General features: G+C 55.1%; 9 protein-coding genes across 9 annotated transcripts in view; 2 read left to right on the forward strand and 7 right to left on the reverse strand.

The window, feature by feature from the left end:
• Window positions 1-1,097, reverse strand: part of VDBG_09947 (ankyrin repeat and protein kinase domain-containing protein) — a gene marked incomplete at both ends in the record, with an annotated part of 3,804 nt that extends 2,707 nt beyond the window's left edge. Inside the window, 2 exons of the mRNA XM_002999861.1 lie at window positions 128-975; window positions 1,070-1,097. Coding sequence (XP_002999907.1) covers window positions 128-975; window positions 1,070-1,097 — 876 coding nt within the window. The remainder of the gene's footprint in view (window positions 1-127; window positions 976-1,069) is intronic.
• A 539-nt stretch (window positions 1,098-1,636) lies between these two features.
• On the reverse strand, window positions 1,637-3,536 carry VDBG_09948 (heat shock protein STI1; the record flags this gene model as incomplete). The annotated part of the gene is made up of 3 exons (XM_002999862.1): window positions 1,637-1,789; window positions 1,854-3,384; window positions 3,466-3,536. The coding sequence occupies 3 exons, from the start codon at window positions 3,534-3,536 to the stop codon at window positions 1,637-1,639; spliced, it is 1,755 nt and encodes a 584-aa protein (XP_002999908.1).
• Window positions 3,537-4,388: 852 nt separating this feature from the next.
• Window positions 4,389-6,287, reverse strand: VDBG_09949 (predicted protein; the record flags this gene model as incomplete). Its single annotated transcript, XM_002999863.1, has 3 exons — window positions 4,389-4,513; window positions 4,573-4,652; window positions 4,732-6,287. The coding sequence occupies 3 exons, from the start codon at window positions 6,285-6,287 to the stop codon at window positions 4,389-4,391; spliced, it is 1,761 nt and encodes a 586-aa protein (XP_002999909.1).
• Window positions 6,288-9,433: 3,146 nt separating this feature from the next.
• On the reverse strand, window positions 9,434-10,635 carry VDBG_09950 (conserved hypothetical protein; the record flags this gene model as incomplete). Its single annotated transcript, XM_002999864.1, has 2 exons — window positions 9,434-10,491; window positions 10,562-10,635. 2 exons carry the CDS (start codon window positions 10,633-10,635, stop codon window positions 9,474-9,476), a joined length of 1,092 nt encoding a protein of 363 aa, XP_002999910.1.
• Window positions 10,636-11,186: 551 nt separating this feature from the next.
• VDBG_09951 (conserved hypothetical protein) lies at window positions 11,187-13,856 on the reverse strand (the record flags this gene model as incomplete). The annotated part of the gene is made up of 1 exon (XM_002999865.1): window positions 11,187-13,856. One exon carries the CDS (start codon window positions 13,854-13,856, stop codon window positions 11,187-11,189), a length of 2,670 nt encoding a protein of 889 aa, XP_002999911.1.
• Window positions 13,857-14,388: 532 nt separating this feature from the next.
• Window positions 14,389-14,760, forward strand: VDBG_09952 (40S ribosomal protein S21; the record flags this gene model as incomplete). The annotated part of the gene is made up of 2 exons (XM_002999866.1): window positions 14,389-14,420; window positions 14,529-14,760. The coding sequence occupies 2 exons, from the start codon at window positions 14,389-14,391 to the stop codon at window positions 14,758-14,760; spliced, it is 264 nt and encodes an 87-aa protein (XP_002999912.1).
• A 705-nt stretch (window positions 14,761-15,465) lies between these two features.
• Window positions 15,466-16,269, forward strand: VDBG_09953 (phospholipase/Carboxylesterase; the record flags this gene model as incomplete). The annotated part of the gene is made up of 1 exon (XM_002999867.1): window positions 15,466-16,269. One exon carries the CDS (start codon window positions 15,466-15,468, stop codon window positions 16,267-16,269), a length of 804 nt encoding a protein of 267 aa, XP_002999913.1.
• A 304-nt stretch (window positions 16,270-16,573) lies between these two features.
• VDBG_09954 (conserved hypothetical protein) lies at window positions 16,574-19,433 on the reverse strand (the record flags this gene model as incomplete). The annotated part of the gene is made up of 6 exons (XM_002999868.1): window positions 16,574-16,590; window positions 16,732-17,205; window positions 17,263-17,602; window positions 17,657-18,227; window positions 18,287-18,593; window positions 18,648-19,433. 6 exons carry the CDS (start codon window positions 19,231-19,233, stop codon window positions 16,574-16,576), a joined length of 2,295 nt encoding a protein of 764 aa, XP_002999914.1.
• A 774-nt stretch (window positions 19,434-20,207) lies between these two features.
• On the reverse strand, window positions 20,208-21,184 carry VDBG_09955 (conserved hypothetical protein; the record flags this gene model as incomplete). Its single annotated transcript, XM_002999869.1, has 3 exons — window positions 20,208-20,828; window positions 20,879-20,965; window positions 21,140-21,184. 3 exons carry the CDS (start codon window positions 21,182-21,184, stop codon window positions 20,208-20,210), a joined length of 753 nt encoding a protein of 250 aa, XP_002999915.1.
• Between the last annotated feature and the right edge of the window lie 749 nt (window positions 21,185-21,933).

Consider the following 21,933-nt stretch of genomic DNA (forward strand, 5'->3'; position numbering starts at 1 on the left):
CCGAACCCGCTTCGAGTAGTTCCCTGACAATACCTCTATTTCCATTCTTGACAGCGTGGTGCAGCGGCGTGCAGTCCTCCGTATCGCGCAGGTTCACCGTCGCCCCGGCACAGAGAAGGCTGCCTACGACGTCAGCATGCTCAAATATGACGGCTGTATGAAGAGGGCTCTGTAAGTCCTTGTCTTGCAAGTCAACCTCAGCGCCAGCGGCGATGAGTGACCTCGCCACTCCATCATGGCCTTCCGTGGCAGCCTGGTGCAGAGGCGTGCAGAATTCAGAGCTCTGCGCGTCAACATCGGCACCCCTCTCTAGCAGAGAACGCACGATACCATCGCGTCCATGGCGCGCTCCAACGCTCAGCGGCGTAAGACCGTTGGCGTTCCGCGCCTCGACGCTGACAAGCCCCGTGTTGAGCAGAGCATCAACAATATCCGTCCGACCTTCGCGAGCAGCGTCATGAAGGGGCGTGTCGCCGACCTTGTCTTTGGTGGCAGGGTTGGCGCCGGCGGTCAGCAAAATCTCGACAACGTCGGAATGGCCACGTCGGGCGGCAACATGAAGCGCCGTACTCGAGTCGCGATTGCCGACGTCAACAACGGCGCCCGAGTCGATGAAGAGCTTCACGAGAGCCGCGTGTCCATTGCGCGCTGCCTCGTGCAGCGGCGTCTCGCCAAATGCTTCCTCGCGCCGAACGTCGGCGCCGACATTGAGGAGGGCGCGGGCTACGGCTTCGTGGCCGTTGCGCGCGGCCAGATGGAGGGCAGTGCATCCCTCGGCATCTTGCAGGTCAACTTCAGACTCCGGACCGACGGTGAGGATGGCACGAAGAATATTGGATTTGCCGGCAGAGGCGGCGTGATGCAGTGGTGTCCGCTTCTGGGCGTCTATGGTGAAGAATACTGAGGGCAGCGATATGAGCAACTGATGAACATGTTCCTCAGTCTCTTTGTCGTCGGGCTGGGACGAGATGACTTCTGTGAGGCGTCGGTAGGCTACATGTGTTAATCGTAGATAATTTTGGGGGGTTGGGATCGGTAACATGTTAAGAAGGGAGTGATGAGTTCTTACCCTCCAACATTGGTGATTGTGATTCCATGTTGTAGTAGTGGAATGCCTAGAGGAGATGACGAGAGACGGGCCGAACAATCCACAGTTATGGTGGACAAAATACAAAATACTCGTTCATCTTTTCGCAGTTGGCTTATTTGACCAGAAAGCCGTTGCTTTCAATCGAAAGCTTTGGCATGGTTGTGCGTCGACTCGTGATGTCGCAGCGCGAACTGCATCATCTGCTGGCGAGACGGAAGCCTTATTGACACATCCAACAGCGAATAACGCGCACCTCATCCTGCCCGATGAGTCCTCCTCCAAGGCTCACCAGGGTCATGCTGCACAGCTGCACACCATCACGGCCTCAGCCGCTCACGTGGAATGGCTCGATTTGTCCTGACGTGTCTCTCCTATTGGTCACGCGATCACGACTTTCAATCACTAGGGTACACGAGAAAAGGGTTGCCTACCGCCGATCCATTAAGCGTGACCTCTTTCTCTCATGCCTGCGCTTCCCTCAGACTTTGATCCCATCTCTCCGCTACATCCGCCGACGCTTCCGTCTTATTCGTACACCTGCTTGCTCTACCGACCAACGCGAATAACGCCAGCAGCGACCAGCTTTTGCACCTTGGAGCGAACGTCGGGATTCTTCATATGCTCGTTGAGCGCCGCCGGGTTCGTCTGCGCCTGTTGCAAGATTGCCTGCATGACAGGATCTTGCATAATGCCCATGATCTGGTGCCGGACTCAAGTTAGCGGATGCTCTCGATAAGGGCAGTATTCTCGTGTTGGAACGTACCTCTGGGTCCTTCGCCAGGCGCTCCTTGGTCTGCTCCTCCGTCTCGTTGTCGCGAGCGGAGTACATGGCCGAGAAGGCCTTCTGCTCCTGCTGGTCAATCTCGCGCGAGTTCGCGCTGTTGTGGTGCTCCTGGTCTACAATCTTGGCCTCACTGCAGGCGTCCACTGACTCGGAATACTTGCGCATGCCGAAGTAGGCCTGAGCCTTGCGAATGTAGGCACGGATGAACTTCGGGTCCTTCTTGATGGCCGTGTTGCAGTCCTCGAGAGCGCTGGGGAACTCCAGCAGCTTGACAAAGGCCGCCGCACGGTTGCTGTAGCCCCTGGGGTCGTCGGGCGCGCGCTTGATCATCTCGCTGTACGCCGCCACGGCGCCCGGCAGGTCCATTTCCTTGAACTTCTTGTTGCCATCCTCGCGGGCCTCTTCAGCCTTGGCGGGGTCAATGTAGGCGAGGCGTGCGCTCTCAATCTTGTTCTTCTCGGCGTTGCGCAGCTTGAGGCCGACATCGGGCGTGCGGTGCTCCGTCAACGAGCTCTTGTAGTTCGTGACGGCCTGCTCGAGGTCGCCCAGCTTCTCGTACGCTGTTCCGATGCGGGCGTAGCTCTTGGCGATGATCTTGAAGTCGGCGTAGATGGCGCGACCTTCCTCGACGGCCTTGGTGCACGCGTCGATGCAAGCCTGGTAGTCGCCCTTTTCGAAGTGAGCCGCGCCAAGGTTGTTCAGGTACGTGATGTCCTTGTGGAGCTCCCAAGCCTTGGTATAGTGCGCGATGGCCTCGTCAAAGCTGCGCTTCTTGTAGCTCTCGGTGCCGAGCGCCTTCTCCTTGTCAGCGGCCTCCTTGGCCTTGCGCTTCTCCTGCGCCTCCTCGTCCTCGGGCTCAGCCTCAGGTTCCGGGGCAGGCTCGGGAGCCTTCTTTGGCGCTGACGGCCTCGGAGGCTCAGGCATGGAATCGGTCATCTCGGTGTCCTGCTGCTGGCCGGCACCCTCGGGCATCTCGCTGGGGTCGCGCGTCTGGATATCGACGCCCATGAGGACGCCGAGAACCTGCAGCATGCGGGGGTCGGAGAACAGGTCGGGGCTGTCGGGGTTCTGCTGAATCTGCTGGAGTTTCATCATGAAGGAAGGGTCGGCTAGGAGGCCGCTGGTCTTGGGGTTGCTGGCAAGCTTCTGAATAAGCTGGGGGTCAGAGAACATTTTGCCGAGGCCGCCACTCATATCGCCGCCTTGGCCGCCCGTCTCCTGCTCCATGGCCCTCTTTGTGGAGGCGAGGTCCTTCTTGAGTCCGGCGTTGTTGGGGTCCTTCTTGAGACCCTCCTCGTAGGCGTCGTGAGCGCCGAGAAGGTCGCCCTGACCGTAGAGGGCGGTGCCCTTGCGGCCCCAGCCCTTGGCCCAATCGGGCTTGATCTCGACAGTCTTCTCGGCATCCTCGAGGGCGTGGTCCCAGTCCTTCTTTGAGGCGTAGGCGGCGGATCGGTTGCTGTAGAGGATGTGGTTGGTGGGGTCAATGGCGATGGCCTGGGTGAACTTGTCACTGCAAAGTGTTAGTCGAGAAGGCTACGTGGACAAGGTCCGACATGGGTGGTGGTGAGGTGCGGAGGCATAAGAAACTTACACAGCCTCGTCAAAGTTCTTGGCGGCAATGGCCGCGTTGCCTTGAGCCTTGAGCTCGTCTGCGGTAGCCATGTTGGTCGATGGTCGAATAACAGAAGGAAAGCAGTCCAGGAAGAGTAGGCTTGAATGGGTATCGTGGGAGCGTCAAATTCGTAAAGAGCAGAGAACAGTGAAAGAGATCAGTGGTTCGTTCAAGGTAGAAAGATTGGTGCAAGAGGGGACCTTGGTGTGGTGGTTGCGAGTTCTTCAAGTGCTCCAGGCTCACCCAAAATCAGAGCTGGGGTCGCACGCAGCAGCACGCGGGAAAGAAAACTGGCCAGCTCCTTCTAGCTCTTTCGATGGCTCCTCCAAACAGAGCCCCACGCTGATTGGTGTCTTTCGCTGCGGGGGCCTGGTCTGTGCAGCTGGAGGGGTAGTGGAGGCAGGTACTGTAGTACCATGTGCCTGCCATCAGCTGTTGGATGCTGACTCAATGCGAACCTCCGATGGAAAACACCACGAGAGCTCCTGCCTTCCGGCACCATGTGTGTCGGGCAGACTTTGGTTGCCAACTCCGCCACTGCTGCGTTCATTTCGCCTGAGACACTTGTGGCGCAGTCGAAACAGTTGACGCGTTGCACCGCGTTCTTTCATTTCTCGCGAGGCCATCTACCTGTGTCAAGCAAGGTGCCGAATCTACCTAGGTACGCTCCACGATGCCTCTGAATGCCTTTGGCGTCCCAAAATGTGGAGGGGCATGCATCCATCTGCTCCCGTGCGACAGAAAGACGCAAACTTGTCACAAAGTCTGTCTCCAGTCCGTTTCCACACCCCCCAAAAAATAGCAATGACACCCCTTGCCGCAGCTGGCTTCCCCGGGAGAAACACGTTCATCTCATCCTGCCAGTGTGGATGGCTGGGCTCTCCGGGTTGCTCGGTCCCTGCTCAAGCAGTCTCGTCCCAAAGATTCCAGGTTGAGGTCTCCAAGTCAATTGACATGGCAGTCTCGAGAATCATGCGGAATGTCTCGGCATCCAGCTGTCCGTCCTGATGGGGCTCGCCAGGCAGGTCTGTCCCCAATATCAGCATCGCCAAAAGCCCACGCTATAGAAGTGGGAATGGAACTCACACCAGCCATGGACAAGAGCTTCGCGAAGCTTAAGGACCAGGGGGTGACGCAGGCTGCACTGCTTGTGTCTGGTTGAGATGCTGCGAGCCCTGTTAACAACACATGTCCTTCCTTTTTGGGCAGACGCGAGGAGACAGGTGGAGGGAAAATGGCACTAACAAGTTCAATATGGCAGCCTTTTCCCTCAGAATCTTCATGTGAAGAGCAAAATCCTCAACGAGGTCACCAATGAGCTTGACAGCAGAGCCGATGATGGGATCGCTGCTTAGGAACTTCTGGACCGTCATGGTGCTGGGGTGCAGACCCTTCTCCGAGTCTTCGTGCTGCTTCGAGAACATGACATCAACCATGACAACGCGGAGCCAAAAGGTGCAAATGCTCTTTTGAATAACGGCAATGCGCTGAATCTGGGGCTCGGCGCCCTCCTTGCCTGTGGCGATGCACTGCTGGTAGATGTGGTTGGCGTTGACCTGCTTCTGAGCCTCGGCGGTAAGCTCGTCAAGGATCTCATTGTCATCATTAGTCAGAAGGTCATCCAGCTTCTGCATGGCATCCATGCTAGCCTTGATCATGTCAGGCACTTCTTCGGGCTGGAACTTGTCAGCAAGGCTCTTGTAGGCAGCTCTGGCGCCCTTGATGACGCCGTCGAGAGACTTGTGAGTGGCGAAGCGGTACGTAGTGGTCGCGGGCGTGTCGTTCCGGAGCTTCTTGGCTTTGGTGATATCGCCAAGTCTCTGTTTCTGGTGGATGGCGAACTCGAGCTTGATCCAACGCAGCATCTGGCGGTTCTCCATCGAATGCTTGTCGAGCTTGGACGTGTCAGTGATGACAGCCTTTGGATTGCCAGCAGTCAGGAGAGAGGCCAGAAGTTTGAGGTCTTTGTCGCGCTGAGAATCAATATTTTCAGTTTCCGATATGATCAGACCTGGGGTGGTTCTGGCCCAGTCTCCAACCTGGCCTTCTCTGTGCTCGACATCGTCGACGCGAAGGTCGATATCAGCCATGTCAAGAGAAAGGGCTGAGACTTGGACCATCTTGTCAGACTTTGTCGCAGTGTCGGAACGCTGAAGGGATCGAGAATCTGCTGGGTCAGCGGTACGCATGGCACACGCGGCAGTGGTATCAGTAGGAACCGAGTGCCAGTCACTTCGGCTGGAGGTAATGTCTGAGGGGGGCTGGTAATAGGTCTCCTGCTGTGGATCTCCGAGTAAAGATTGGGCGTGGGGACGGGAGCTCTCGCGATCGCTTTCGTAAGACTGACTGTAACGGCATGAAGGATTCGGAGCTATGATACCGGGCATTGTGCCGCCTTCCGTGGACCGAAAGTGGGGTACCGGCGGCTCTTGCCCTGAGGCCGGAGGTACCCACTCGGACCGAGCCTGATCACCAGGCCGAACAGGTGGGGCCAATGTTTGTGCACTTGGATGACCGATATCATTCAAGGAAGTGACCGGCTTTTGCTTCGTCTCGGAACGATCCGAGATCGGTTGCGAGTCAGTTGCAGATATATCCAGTGCTTGTCCCCGGGCGTGCGAGGGGACCGGCTTGATTTGTGAAATGCCCAGAGCAGTGGTGGATGAAGTAACAGTGCCACGCGAAACGCTGTCGATGCTGGCATCGTTGTTGACCATAGTTGTCTCAGGCGGGTACAGCAAACCAGTGCTTTCCGACAGCTCACTGTCGTCACCGCTGGTGTCGCTCCAGGAGTCCGACATCTCTCCTAAGGGGACTAAAGATAGTGTCAAGGGGAAATCTGAACTGGTGATGATGGGTTGAGAGGCCTCAAAGATAAGACTGACTCGATGGACTTCAAGTGCTTTTGCGTCGTTTGCGAACGAAAGAAATCAAATTTGGGAAAGTGTAGGATGCGTTTAGGTAAGAGGCCAGGCCCGACACGTTATTGTTATGAGCGGAGGTTTGTGCATTCACTACCCTGACGCAAGTCACAAGGGTCTATCTTCATTAACTCATACGTCCTTCGGCTTCCATGTCATAGATTTGATGCCCTTGTGATTCTTACAGCACTCAGTGAGTCACGACTTTCGAATGTGATGGCTCGTCAGCATGGAAGCTTTGGTTTGGCAGTGGTTATGTCTATCTTGGCGCAATGCTGAAAGATAGAGGATTTCAAAGAAAATTGGTGTTCACATTTGAGGATACCAAGCTTGTTTGAAAGGTAAATGAAAGGCTCACTTTGTTCCGCTAGGGACAACGGTCTTGTGAGCTTCGCAACGTAAAATCCACGTCAAAACCTTATCCTCATCAAGTCATAATCGTAGAGGCCCTCTGGGAGGACTGGATTGGTGTCACACATGTACGGGTGGCAGAGATCAAGACAGTCGCCGCGCACCATTCCCTGATCTATCCTTGAGTTCAGGAACACTGTACTCGCATCGAGCTCGTCGCCAAAGGCTTCTGGAACATGTTGACGGAACAGGAGACCCAAAAGTGTAGAGTCTTCTCATCCAGTCCCGGTGGGTGAAGTGGATGCATTGTTTGACGATGGAGCTGAAGAAGCTGACTGCTCCGTTGTGGTCAGAAGGCGGTAAGGCACATCGTCGACGTCCCTCTGAAACCGATCCATGGTTGATGGCCAACATATTGTTAGTGGTTGATGTGAGCAACAGGACCTGGATGGACCTACTCTGTGAGTGGCGTTGGGGCCGGAGCAGGAGATGGCATGATGATGGCGATCAATCAGGGCTGTATATCGAGTTGATATCTGACGTGGGTCGTGGAATGGCGACGACGGAGGACTTAGAAAATTTAAGAAGCGCCGTGCTTGATCCTGAGGGAGAGAAGATGAGGCGAGAATTCGACTGGAAGACGATATTTATAGCTTCCGACGATGTGAACCACAACGCAGACGACGACTGAGGCGTCCTCGTGATCGCAATATCACCGCCTGCCATAGATAGCCGGAAGCATGCTGATATGGTCATTGCTGGCGGCCATCACCCTGCAGCCTGTCATCATCGCCATGGGTTCATCAGCAATGAATACCCCCCAGTCTCGGTGCACACCCTTGACTACTAGGCTGGCAACCACATTCGACGTCCATGACGGGCCAAGAAGGCGCGCGCAGAGAGCCCCACGAGGACACGACATGTCCATCTCGGCGATACTCTTCTTGAGAAGACCAACGATCGTTGACGGATTCTACCTCTACGCCAGCTCATTGTGAACAACCTAAAGCGGAATGAAAGCCAGTGGCGAGGGATCATCCCTGGGCGGTTCTGCTTGGAAATACACAGAAAGAGTGGTCGGTGAACAAAAACGGGATGGTACGCATTCGTATGCATTCATCAAGTGGAGGGAGAAGCCCCAGGCCATCGGAAATGTCCAATCGTGAGGTATCGATAGAGCTGCCGTGGAAGACCTCGTGACAACCATTAGGTCCCGGTCCTTTTTGCGACAACAATGTTCGGTTTCGACCTTGCCGCCGACGGCGGCTTGAGACAAGTCGGAGACCGGTGTACCAGGGCTGAGCTTTCACGAGCAAGCTGGCTCAATCTAGGTAGACCATTGACGAGACGGGGGCTACATGAATCTGCAAGGCCAGGTGTGCCGTTGATGGAAGCACATGCAAGCCGCATTCTTGCCAACCCAATCATTGAATATCATGGCAAATGGCCCGGCGGTTGATAGCATTGGACGGATAATGATCGAGATTCGCGCATCACGCGGCGCGAAAGCTGGCGTCACTCATGCATATCATGGATGATGTCGACGTGATGAAGTGCCAAGATGACATGAGTCCCAGGATTCGCTGTCTTGGAGCCGAGCACATCCTCGATCGGGAAAGCGGAGGCCAAGGCGAGGCGGTTGAGCTGGTGTTCATTTCCTTGCGTAGCAAGACAACATCTCGTGGTACTCTTGTCGCCCATCTTTGTGGCATAGTACCTATTGTCTGATTTCAGTTACAGGGTGGAGATCTCACCAAGGATCCTTAATCGGCGTGGTAAGAAAGGCAGACAGAAAACAAAATGGTACACTTGATTGCAGCAATAAAATGATTGCACGCAGCCGTCGGCAACCCCGTAGGCCTCGACAGCCAGGCCTATCAACGAGAGGCAGCTCGAGCAGAATGTTGTGTCAAGGGCCGGTACCCTGGTCATCGCGGACCAAAGGAGGACTCCGGAACGCCTGCACCTCATCAGAAAAGAATGTACTTTCTTACAGACGGTCCCTGGAACCGGGAAATGCACCTTGCCCGTGAAGAAACCGGATCATGGAGTCTAGTGGGTAGTTGATTGTCATCAGTCATGGCCGTGAAGCTCAGGGCAAGGTGCTACAGCAGGGATGTCTGCGATTGGAGGAACCGCCGACGCAAAGCCAATCCGCCATCCGATGAAGCAGCCCAATGGCAGGCTAGGTACTGTGAGCACTTCATGGGTGGGTGGAGAGTCATGCTGGCCGACTATCAACAATAAGGTCATGGCATGTTGGCCTTCTGAGGGCCAATGGGGAATCGAGGTTGGGCCAGAGCTGCATTGATGGTGATACCCATACAGCAAAGCCAAAAGATACCGTAGAGCATTCATGCAAGAACAAGGATAGTACTCTGGAGCGGGGTTAGACGCAGAGCCTCATCATTCGGGCCGCCTCAGCGTTCAGGGAGTTGGGCTCTCCCCAGGATCCTGGTGCTCTGAGGGCGTGGAACGCGGTAGACTCCCCTGCAAGCCTTGTCGGCTTGTAGGCTTGTCACCGCTCCTGTTCGCCCGGTTTGTTAGGCGTCCCAACATTCGACCCTGTTTACTTTCGTCAAACGATCGCGGGCGCAGGAACCATCACGCCGAAGATGCTGCACGATGATGGCGCATAGTAGTTGAACAGCACGTGGGACCCGAACCGTTCGTTTGGGTCTGGCCTAGCTTCGATTGCAGCGGGGAGCGTGCTGTTTATAACTTGTGACGAGCCCCAGAGCCTTCTCCTGACTTCTCTTCTCTTTCCTCCGCCAAAATCTCCTCCCGGTCCCTGATTTCGACCTTTCGGGGCCCTTCCTTTGAGAATTTCACGAGTACGACCCTCTCCCAGTCGCCGCCTCGACCAGAATCCTTTAGTTCCGGTCCAGGCTTGTCGAGACCGAGCACAATACGTTTATCCGAAGACCGAATCAGCAGATTTTGAGGGCTCATGACCTTCTCAGACCATGGGATCGACGATGTGGGGTGCGCGATCCCTTTTTCCGAACTGGCCGTTGGCGTCTTCCGCAGAAATTGCAGGAGCTTCTGCCGTTGCGATTCAAAAACCGAAAACGATGTCCCCGAGCCTTGCTGAGTACAGAACCGAGCCACATGATGAAGAAGATAGTATTGCGGCGGGAACAAGATAATCTCGCCAGCGTCAGCCTTGGCCAGCCATGTAGCGGCATCGTCGAACCGGGCTGCTGTGTGCTCGACGCCGCCGTCGGGCGTGGGAACAATAATCTCTTCTTGCTGTGCCGCCTCGACCCGGTCAAATGCAGCCGTGTCGGGGAGAAGATAGAGGTACATCTGGGTCGTAAAGCGCTTGGGAACGTTGGTGGGTGTTACCCATCGCGTGAAGGGGATCAGTCCCTCGACGTCGGGTGTTCCGCCGACACTCTCTGCCCAATCGCTGAATCGGACATGGTTCCCATGGATCTGCTTCCGCGCGGCCTCCCTGTTGCCATTAGGCAGGCTCACGAGTGCAGCGTCACTTTTTGCCCCTTTGCGTCGTGCGAGCAAGATGCCTGTCTCCTCGAAACACTCGCGAATAGCACCAATGCGGTACGCTGGTCCGTCCACATGTCTCTCCTCCGCATGTTCGGCAGGGATGTCGCCGTCATGAAAGGCGTCTAGGTTGCCGCCAGGGAAGACATGTGCGGACGCGAAGGAGCTTGACGTCTTGACGCGATGCAAGAGAAGAACTTGGTTGGTCGGCGACAAGAGCAGAATGCTGTGAATGTCTCAGCCTTGAAGAAGAGAGACAGGCCCTCTCGACTGGACAGCCATCTGGCCCTACCTACCTAGAACTGGGACGAGGAGCGACGGCTGGTTTCTTCTCCTTCGAGCTCGACGACGCTGCACGGGTTTGTGACATGGTTTTGGAAATAGGTATAGTCTGCGATATCAAGTAGCGTCGCTGAAATGTACAAGATGAGTGGTATGCTGTCGTCTGGTAGCTTATGGCAGGCTGATGGAGGGAATCCGTAATTCGAGATGCCGCAAGGCCTAGCACGCGGGAATAGGGAGACGATGGAGACATCAAGTGCGCCTTGGTGGAGGGGACCTGTCGTTCGGCGTTGGGGATTGATGTCTGTGACAGGACCGATTGAACGGGGATCATGGCGGGGGAAGCTCCAGGTGGCGCCGTGCCGAGGTACACGCCCACCCAAGCGCGCGCCCTTTACAACATTGCAAGCCTTGATTGCCATGAGGAATGACCTTCCCCATTAATTCTCTGTAGACCACTAGCCCCAAACGTCGCTGATTGCCAAGCAGGACATTCGAAGACTGAGGCCTGTAGTAAGCCAAGTAATCGTCAATTGTAAGCTCATCGCCGCGCGTAGCCATATTCATTCGCTCGCTCTTGTGCACCAATATTTAAGCCAAGAATGACCATGGGTATCTGTATCCTGATGCCGCCTTTCATCAATAACGCTTCCTCTCCTTGCCTGAGAGGTTCACCCGCCAGAGGCAACAAATACTCTTTGACTCGCACCATTGTTTGACTTCAGACGCCGACACCTCCCCGTCATGCCCCGCTTCCGACAATTGTCCCGAGTTCAACCATGCAGCAAGGTCTTCGAGTATGACTGGGTCGTACATCAACATCTTTTCATGCCACGATGGCTCGTTGGGATCTTGCGTTGGCGGTGCCGCCTTCACTGCCTTGGTGATGTGGTCCATGAGGTTTGACTGTGTACTCGCGACAGACGGTGCAAGCGACATCTCGGCATTTTCGTCCAACGACAGACAGACGTCCACAGCTGGTGGCGACGAAGATCGCATCTCGGGCGAGGAAGTAAGCAGCGACCCATCCGAGGCGGAATCGGGTATCTCGATAACCTCGGCTGCCACAGCTCGTGGTCGTGACACCTTTAGTCGGCTTGTCGATGTCGCTGCCGCCGCCACTGCATCCTCTGCCTTTGCGGCCTTCTTGGTTCCTTGAAGGCTGGCCTTGGGCTTCACCTTGGGCTTGGACTTGGTTGTGGAAGCAGCAGCTGGACTACCGGCATCTTTGCGGGGTCGACCACGGGGCCGTTTTGGTGACGCGACTGGAGGCTGAGCAGACGGCGGTGGTTCATCTGGTATGACCTCGGTGGTCCTATGCTTCCTTGGTCGTCCACGTGGTCTCTTCGATGTTTCGGGGGCTGTTGCCCTCGGTGCCGCGGCGCTAGATGTCAGTCCGGACGCCGTAGATAATGGCTGGTTGGAGGGTAGCGGGCTCAAAGCTACTCTGGGCCGGTTTTGGCTTTCCCAGCATTGGCCGAGCAAAGCAATCATGGCCGTGCGCCGCTTGATCGGCTTGAACCCAAACTTCCTGACTTCCTTGGTAAGCTGTATATCAGTGTAGAGTTCATATCTGGGTCTCTTCGGGCCAGCGGGAGCAGGTTCGACGACCAAAGCAATTGGTGTACCAACTGGCTCGGGCGCGGGGATATCAAGCACCTCTAGAGTTTTGCTTGGATGCATAGAATTAGGCGGCGTGCAGGTTTGTTGCTGAACATCGGAGATCTTCGCCATGCCCAAATTGCCAATATCGCTCGAGATGAGGCAGGGTATAATTTCTCTCGAGGCGTCTGCCGAGACAGCAGAAGCCGGGCTCAGCTTGGGAAGCACAACTTCTTCATCGACTTCGGCGAGATCCCGAATTCTAGTCTGGATTGCATTTTCGACGTGCAAATATCCGAAAGAATCCCCGTTTTCGGGAACACTGACCGCTGGGGTGCCTACTAAATCAATGATTTCGAGATCAACAAGCCTGCCGTCATCGTCGCGGGCGCCAACTTCCCACAGCTTCTTGCGAGGTGGTGGCTCAATAGAATCGCTGTTCAAAGGGGTGGTGAAGGGATCCGGCTCATCTAAGGTCGAATTGGAAGCACGCACAGCAGTCTGGATATCTCGAAGCAAGTTCGGCGAGTGCTCTCTGGCAAGTTGGCTGGACGTTCCAAATACAAAGTCTTGGTTGGCGACCTGTTTGATGGCTGTCCCTGGAGATAAAAGAATCGAAGCTGGCTCTGGTACCTTTTGAATCCGCTTGCTTTTGGCAGTCTTCTTTTTGGGCTTGCCCTTTGCGGCAACAGTGGCTCCGCTAGTTTGTTGTTCTAAGTAAGCGAGAAGCGATGCTGCAGGCGCAGCTTCTGGTTCTTCCGGTGCAGCATATGCCGCCGTAGCAAGCTCGGTGATGGTCCGCGGCTTCTTTCGTTTGGACACCTTTTTAACGGGTGAAGTGTCTCGAGAGACTGTCGCAGAATCACTGGTCGGTATGGATTGTGCGAGTTTTCGTTTCTTCAGAGCATCGGGTATTCCCTCTGGCGTTTCAGAGCGCTTGCCATCGCTCGCGTCTTCCTTGCAGACGTAGTTTTCTAGAAGACTCTCAAACGAGACTCGTGCAGCGGCGGCATTGCAGTTCTTAAGAGTGGAGGACAAAAGCTCTTCAACATCAGAAGACCGCGAACCTTCTGGGCCGAGTTGTTGCGGCGGCGGCGGCGTCCAATTGGCCCTCCTTCTTGATGCAGGTGCCAGATCCAAGGGCTCGTCCCGTAGAGGTTCTTTCTGGGGAAGGAGGCGGGGTTCGGCGTCATCGTCAGTCTGCTTCGTTTGGACTGGCGTCGGGAAGTGGTGGCTTCGAACTTTCTCGGTACTCTTGCCAGACTCTTGGGTGACATGACTCTTCGATTTGCCATTTGGTGATTCACTGGCCCTATACTTCATCCACGGCTTTTTCTCCTTTGACCTCTCCTCTGTCATCGGCTTCTTCGATTTCGGCTTCAACTCGCGAAGTTTGCCTGAGCCCTTCTTCCGTCTAGCTTTCCTTGTGCCTGGAACAGGAATCTTGATTACGCAGACCGAGTCGTCCGAGTCGGGTTCAATGGCCTCTGGATTCGGCTTATTGGGAGTCAGCAAATCAACTGAAACGCGTTCGGGTCGGATGAAGCTCGTGGCCCCAACGGATTGGCGTTCAGGAAATTCGGTTGCTGACTTGAAGACGTAATCATTTTGCATTGGCGGCTTGGTGATCCTGGAAAACATTTCATCGACAGAGGGCAGAGGAGACGACGAAGCGACGTGGCCCCGCGACCTAGTCGAGCTGGCCATGGGAACGACAGAACTGAAGAGCCGTCGTCGAGTACACGGAGGGCATCTTCCCGATGCAAGACGAAGCAGGGTGAGCAAGTTGTGGGACCTAGCCCTGGCTAAAAAACGTACGGCAAATCGAAGCCGCTCGCTCGTTCGTAGAACGAGCTGGCGTCGAGGTTTTGAATGGCGACGCGGTGTACCTTGTCTCTAGGTAGCGATAGGTCATGATGTAACGGGTGTCCGCAATGCAATACATCGAGGCGCTGAGGGGCGAAGGGCGCCAGCATCCGCGAGACCACCGCGAAGTCACATGCTGATTAGATAAGCTACTCGGGCCATCTGGGGGACCCGCGTAGGTCACCTGACATTGCCCGCCCTCGCACTCGGCAGCAGTACGTACCCCACACTGACGCTCGAAATTCGGGCCTACCACCAAAATTGAGAAGAAATTCCAACCCCCCCTCCCGAACAGCCTCTTGCGACCGAACATCTGCGAAGACAAATCACCCAACACTTCCGTCAACCCCCTCAATCCATCCAAATCGCAGCCATGGAGAACGACCGCGGAGAAATTGTCGACCTGTATGCAATATTCCCTCTCGAACTTGCGACGACAGCCGTCTCGCGCGGCGCGAGTTCATAAATGTACACAACAAAAAGTTTGGTATGCTAACATGTGTCGAAATATAGCTACGTCCCGAGGAAGTGCTCGGCGACCAACCGCATCATCAAGGCCAAGGACCACGCCTCTGTTCAGATCTCCATCGCCAAGGTTGACGAGAACGGCCGTGCCGTTCAGGGCGAGAACCACGTCTACGCCCTCTCCGGCTTCGTCCGCGCCATGGGCGAGAGCGACGACGCTATGAACCGCCTTGCTCAGCGTGACGGTCTTCTCAAGAGCGTCTGGAGCGGCCAGCGATAAATGTTGACCAAGGAGGAACGATGATGGTACGACCACGGCATTTTCTTGGGAAACAAAAGGAAGAGACATGGCCATGCTGACACTCAAGGCAGAGGCAGGGGCAGCGGTGGTTACGTTCGGTTTTGGGTCGATCGGTCGATCGGTCAACATGATGGATTTAGGAACGGTGGCATTGCGCACCGCCACTTCCAGGCGTCCGGCTCTCGTTTGAGAGAAAGGCATCACGCATGATTCCACGAATACACATTGTCCCTAAAATCATTCGCCAACTTCGCCAATGCTCGCCCACTGTGACGCTTCTCGTTTTGCTCGAACCTCCCACCCGGCTAGCAAAAGCTTCTCGTACCATCCCGTGGTTGAGAAGTCTGGGGCTACCCCGATAGCCTCCATGCCGCAGATGAATCCGAGACCTAGAAAAAGCCGTTACGCTTCAGGTATGCGTCATGGTACAGATACGGGTCTCACATTTCTTAAGGAAATATAATTCTTGTCGATCTATTGCCGCTCCGGCCACTATCGACGAGTAGTAAACTGCCCAGCATCAGTCATTGTGACCACAACTAACCACGCCCAGCTAACCAATTACATGATCTAACCCTGACCAGGCAGCAAATTAGGCACGATAGCGGGAAAAAGACGCAAAAGCTTTCGCCCCATGTTTACAGAACTGAATCGCCTTCCTAACCATACGACCTCAATCAAATTATGGCCCCGCGACCTTACTTTGTTGGCCCCGCGCCCCATCATCAGCACACGCATACGATCATTCTTCTCCATGGTCGAGACAGTGTCGCGGATGAGTTTGCCGCAGAGCTCTTCGAAAGTGAAGCCTCGGTTCCGGCCGACCGCCCTCGCACGCTCATCGATCTCCTTCCCACTGTCCGCTGGGTGTTTCCCTTTGCGCCCATGCTTCCCTCAGCACGTTTCGGCGTCCCGATCTCGCAGTGGTTCGATATCTGGTCTGTTCAGGAGCTCAATGAGCAGCACGAACTCCAGCAGCCCGGGCTTCGGCTGAGCACCGAGACCATCATGCACGTTATTACCGAAGAGCAGGACATTGTGGGACGTGAAAATGTGTTTCTTGGTGGCATCAGTCAGGGCTTCGCGACAGCTGTAGCTGCATTCTTCATTGGCGGTGAAGGGTTGGCCGGTCTGATTGGGGTGAGCAGCTGGATGCCGAAAATCCAACCTGCCGCCATCACTCTCGCTCCCGAGCGGATACCGGTGCTGTTTCCTTCCGCAGCCGAGGTAGAAGGCCCCGAAGTCGAGACTGTTATACGGAGCACACGGAAAACGCCCGTGTTCTTGGCCCACAACGCTGATGACGATGTCGTTCCGTTGCGCAATGGCGTTATGCTTCGTGATGCACTTCGAGCCCGAGGTGATCTAGATGTAGAGTGGCATGAATATGGTGATGGCGGCCATTGGTTCAATGAGCCGCAAGGTATGGACGACTTGGTAGGCTTCTTGAAGATGGCCGGGGTTCCAGGCCAGCTACAGTCCTCGTGAATTGGCAGGCGTGCCGACGATCAACGGCACAGATGAGTCCTTTTTCTTTCAAGCATACATATCTTTCTACAACCTCTGCTTTCTACAGATAATCAGGTACATCATAACACCTGCGCAAGGGCCTTACCGCCGTGTCACATCAAGATCCTCCGCCACATCCTCCACCGCCACCACATCCTCCTCCTCCACCAGCCATGACATGGCCGCCCAACCACTTGTCGTTGCCGGCTTTAGCAGCTGCATTAATATGTTAGTTGATTGGCACCAAAATGCTGAACAAGATTGCTGCGTTTGCTTACCTAGGTTACCATCCACGTATCCCTAAACGAAGAGCTCTTGTTAGTCATTTGCCACCATCGGTGTCACATGAGAATGCGCAACATACCGGCGCCTGTGTGCAGCCTCCAGGTCCACCGCAGCCTCCAGCCGCTATGTCATTGTTTCCGCACGTCCCCTGCGCACACTGTGCCCACGCTTCCTTGCCCATGGGCATCCTCCCAGGGTCATCAGCGTAGTAAATTCCTGGCTTGAGGTACGTGGGAGCCACGTGAGGGCCAAGCATGTAGTAGTCCTTGCCCCAGTGGTTGTAATAGACCTCCTTGGGCGGCAGCGTGATGCCTCGGCGCTTCGCACGCGCAGCAGCCCTGGTGTAGGCTTCATTGAGGCGGAAGTTCCATACGTGCCGAGAATGTTGCCTGACAGACCTGTTGCGCCAGTGAATTGCTTCCTGTTCAACTGCCGAGACCGCGTTGTGGGTGGACATGTGCGGCATGGTAGACTTATCCGTCAGAGGAGGCGTGACTCTGTGCAGCTCATCGATGGCTGAAGGTTCTGTCAGGACGAGAACACAGAGAAGGGCCTCGATTAGCGGGGGCTCACCTTTCTGGGCCTTGGACCTCTTCGCGAAACCAGCAGACGAATGCAAATCGCGAACCGCTAGTTCATCGTCAGAAAGGTCAAGCATATGTGCATGGCTTGGCCGACGTCACATACCTTCACAGAACCAACAGGTACATTCCGAGTAAACCTCATTGAATAGGTTCATATACTTCCTGCATGTAAACACGAACGCATCGCCGAGCGCGCCCTCTTCCACCTTGTCATTATGGTCGATGAACTTCGCGTGCTGCGTTTGCGATGCCGCTGTACGTGACGTCGAGTAGTTGTAGTAAGCCCGTGGGGCCAGCTGATGCGTGTGCCACGCAAGGTCGACATCGAGAGTCGGTACTATCATGTGGCCAGGTGTGGTGAGCATGATCATGAAAAAGCGGTCGTACTTTTGAAGGAGTCGCGTCATTGTCGATCGTGCTGAGGGGCTGTGGAGCCAATCAATCTGGTCACTGTCAGCTCACGCCGAGCGAAAGCAGTACAGGGATTTACTGCGGACCTTGTACATCTTGTCAATGAACACCCCCTGACGAATAGCGCCAGCGGCAAGGTCAAGACCAAACATCGAAGGGTTCTGCCAATACTGGCCCATCATCTTGCGGCACTGGTACCGCTCCGTATCCTGTATACTTTCGCGTGGAATCAACTTGCCTGGCCTGGCCTCGATCTTGACGTTGTTTGGGTTTTGAAAACTCCTCAGCTTTTCTTCATCCTTGATGGTGCTTCCCACAATGTTTGCCACGTCTTTCATGGTTGGCAGTTGTGACTTGGTCATCCCTGGCTTGATCAATTCTCGGAGTTGAGGATAAATAGCCTTGGCAAGACGATCGGGGAAGCTTAGCTCCGCCAACGGGTAGCCCCCTTCGGGAGCCTGGGTGCAATTGGGCGTTCCATACTTCGGGTCTAGAACAGATCCAGGCATGGGTATCGAGTTTTCAACGCTGAGTTTGGCGTCGCGGATGAACCTGGCCACCGGCAAAATCTGTTTGTCAATGGGCACACCACATTCCTCCGTGCAGAACTGCGAGAACTCGCCGTCTCCAAAACCGTTGCCGTGGAGGCCAGGTCGCCTATATCGAACGTTAGTTCATGATGACCTCATGTGAATCACGGCGCTCTCTTGACTCACGCCACTCCCTTGTACAGCTCTGGCAGGCCGCATGTCGTCCACGGCAGCTCAATTATGCTGTGGCAAGCCGGACACTCCAGGGACTTGAATTTGGGGTCGTCTTGGTTCAGCCATGCCCTCCCCGTTGTACGCTCCCACTTGGCCTTGCATTCATCCGTGACAGTGTAGTTGAAACTGTTGTCGATGGCGATGTTGACCTGGGCCCATGGCATGCCTGTTGTCCAGAATGCCTTGAGTCCACGTCTCATGGCATCCTCAAGGAAGACTCTTGGATTGAGCATGTGGGTGTGCCAGATCATGAGAACGTCTGCGAAATGTCAGTGGACACCCGGTCAAAAGACGGAAGCTGGACGGTACATACCAATCGGGGGAAGATTGTCTTGCGTCCACGGGAAGTCAACTGACCCCTCTGGGAACCTCTCATATTTGGGGCTGCCCTTGGTCTCCATATCCTTTTCGGTCAGGGAATCGTTTGGAAGTGAGGTCCACCAAGCCTCGTAACGGTCCACAGCCCGCGCAAGGTACAATGCCCATCGCTTCTCGCGGATGATGGACAGAATGTGTAGCTGATCTGACACGGCACTCGACCCAGCGGCGTCGTCCAGTTTGGGTCCCGCACGGTGGTCCCAAATGTCCCACAGGCCATCTGTGTAGCCAATTTCCTCCTTGAGGGTCTGAATAGCGTGCAGCAGCTTCAGATGGGCCAGGCACGAGTCGACATCAGGGTTGTTCTGGGTCGATAGCTTGAGGGAAGCAAATGCAGCCGTGATATCTCTCGTCCCGCTGACGCTGAACGGCGGCGGTGCGTCGTCGAGGTCAAGGACCGCAGAAAGATCCTGGCTGGCATCGCCATAGGCTGGTGGTGGCGTCGCAGGTCGTTCGACGGCGGTCTTCTCTGCCTGGGCTTCCTTCTCCTTATCCTTGAAGCGCTTGAAGAAGGATGGCATGATTAATTAGCGTCCAGACGAGATTCTACGTCAAGTCACGATAGAAAGTGACGTTGATGTTGTGGTGAAGGGTATGAGATATACGTGAGAGAGGTTAATGGGTATTGCCGCGAATGCGAGCAGTAGCACCGAGGGCTTCGCCTGGGTTATTTGGCAACGATCTGGGGACCGCTAACAAGGATCAGGTGCCAAACGATCGCGATTGAATAAGCCTTCCAAGGCTGAACGGTGTGGCTGACGGCTGTGTTGATAATGAGGCCCTGTGCTGCCAAGAACACGTAGTCAGGACACGTACTCGGCCCTGTAGATGGTGTCGAGGCCGCGTGGCAAACACCTCCGAGGACAAACAATGTGATTTGTTCTGGTAAAGAAGCCAAGGGCTTGTCCCGTTCGGCCCCTTCTCCGGGATCTAGGGTCTCCATGCAGACAGAGGCGGGGGGGAGAAGGTCATTCGAGAAGGTCTTGAGGCCGAAGGCCATGGTGTGGCATGTCACCGAGTCAAGCCTTTCCTTATCAGGCCTTGTCTTTGGAGGCACGTTGTCGACAGCGAATGGGATCCTAGCGAAAGGGGCAGTGCCTGCAATCGCGGTTAATGGCTTGCCAGGTACTGATGGCGGAGCGGCGTGTAGCCCAGCAGCTGCGCCGTTGCAGTGCAGCGCAACTGTCCTACTTGTTGGTTGAGCTGAAGCTGGCGACACCATGTGATGTCCAGATTGCCCTAAACCGGCTAAGGTAGCGTGTAATCATGGAGTCATGCTAGCGAATCTGGCCAGCCTCCTTTCGCTTGTTAGTTGGGTGGACACTTTTGGCTGCGCTACTACCCCTAAGCTCAGGCAAGGTGCCCACCACATCCTTGCTCACCTACCTACGGACGACAACCGTCTCCATCGGACTGGACTTCATTATTTGTCTGAACGACCTAGGTGGCCAAGTACCGCCCACAGCTGTGCCTCAGCGGCGTTGGCGTCGGTCTCTCACTTCCACAGCCATCCCTTGCCATTCGGCACATACGCACGAGATGTCATGTCGGCTACGTTTCCTTTGACCACCCTCCAGAACTCTTGAACAATGTCGCTTCTCTGCCACGCCTCCATGGCCGATCGGTCTTTGTAGCGTGCGTAGATGCGGGCGCCGACATCATTGTCTAGGCTCTTGAGGCCCAGGAAGGTCAGGATTTCGCCCATCCCGTCCTGCCGTTGCGCCACCTCAACGCTTCGGCAGACCATTTTCAGCGCATCCAGTAGCTTCTGCCGCGCGGCCTCGTCTATGCATCGAATCTGAATGTCCCGCATGATGCCGCATTCTGCCTTGTCACCGAAAATGTCTAGGAACCCACCCACGACGCTGTAATGAACGAGGTCCAGTCCGGTCGTCATGAGCGGAAGGGCTGATGGTAGAAAGGCTTGCGTCATGGGTTCTGACTTCAGATGCGTCTCGTAGAGATCGTCGCGCGTGCCGTACATCTCGAAGGCGAACATGTGGTCCGTACGAGAGGGCTCGGCAGCGTACTCGAGTGGAATGCCGAAGTAGTACGAGTAGGTGTCGGGCTCATTTTGGGAAACGTGAGCCGCCAGCTTGTCGTACGCTGTTTGCCACTGGGAAATGTTAGAAAAAGATGGGCTGTTCATGCCAGGACGGCCATTACATCATTGTAGTGATCGGGGATGATATTGACGTTGCCGAACAGGATCAACTTGTCATGAATCAGTGGCACACTGGGCATACTGATGGGCTATTTAGAAAAATATACCAGGTTGGCACGAATAATGATGTTGGCGAGGCACCGACACATTGGCGATTCTCGATCATCTCAATAGCAGCATGTCGGCTTATATCATACTCAGAGCGGCACGGCGTGACTGTTCGGTCACCGAGTGGCCCAATGCCAGCGCTAGATACCTCTCACCTCCCGTCTCTTAGGCAATTCCTTTCTCGCGGTGTCCAAAGCCATTTCTCAAGCCCTCAATGGCTGTCGTGAGCCGCTTGGCTCTAATGTAGTTCCGCTTGCACATCTTTTTGGCGACAGCAGATTCGATCGAAGCCCCGTTTCTCACGACTGCCAAGAGGATCTAACAAGTCGCTCGGGAGGTGTTACCCGGCACGTTGGGCCAAATATGAACCCTGTCGAATGCCAGATCCGATCGGGTCTGGGAGATGTTACGTAGCGAGCCGGCTGGGTACATGCTGTGAAGGATATCAAGACACTGCAGATCTCGCCTTTTGCGGTCTTTTGAAAAGTACTGTTCTCGCATGGTACATGGTCGGAAAACGTCCTCCCAAGTTTTGTCTCCAACTAAATCACACTACCAAGTAAGGGACATCGTAAGTTTGGGGCTGAGGAAGCCATGTAACATTCCATAGTGTTTCTTTCTCGCTGTATTCGAGGTTTGACCTCGGCCTCTAAGTGTCCGCCATGACACCCAGCACACTGCCTGGCTTGATGTAGAGATGCTGCTCGATCCGAGTGAGGGCCCCCAGCTTTTCTTCTGCTTGAGGAGTGTAATATATAGCATTCACTTGGCAAACAATACACAAGAGTTGATTGGAAATCGTAATTAAGTTATAGAAGCAACCATGATACGCGCTAGAACCATCGTCGAGTCTCTCTCACAAGATATTCTAGGCCATCGCAGGACAACGCACAAACGCCGTCCGATCAATAGTATTTGAAACTGTAAACCGGCGAAGAATACCCAGGTG

The sequence above is a fragment of the Verticillium alfalfae genome, genomic scaffold (genome assembly GCF_000150825.1).
Source record: "Verticillium alfalfae VaMs.102 supercont1.17 genomic scaffold, whole genome shotgun sequence".
Classification (NCBI taxonomy): domain Eukaryota; kingdom Fungi; phylum Ascomycota; class Sordariomycetes; order Glomerellales; family Plectosphaerellaceae; genus Verticillium; species Verticillium alfalfae.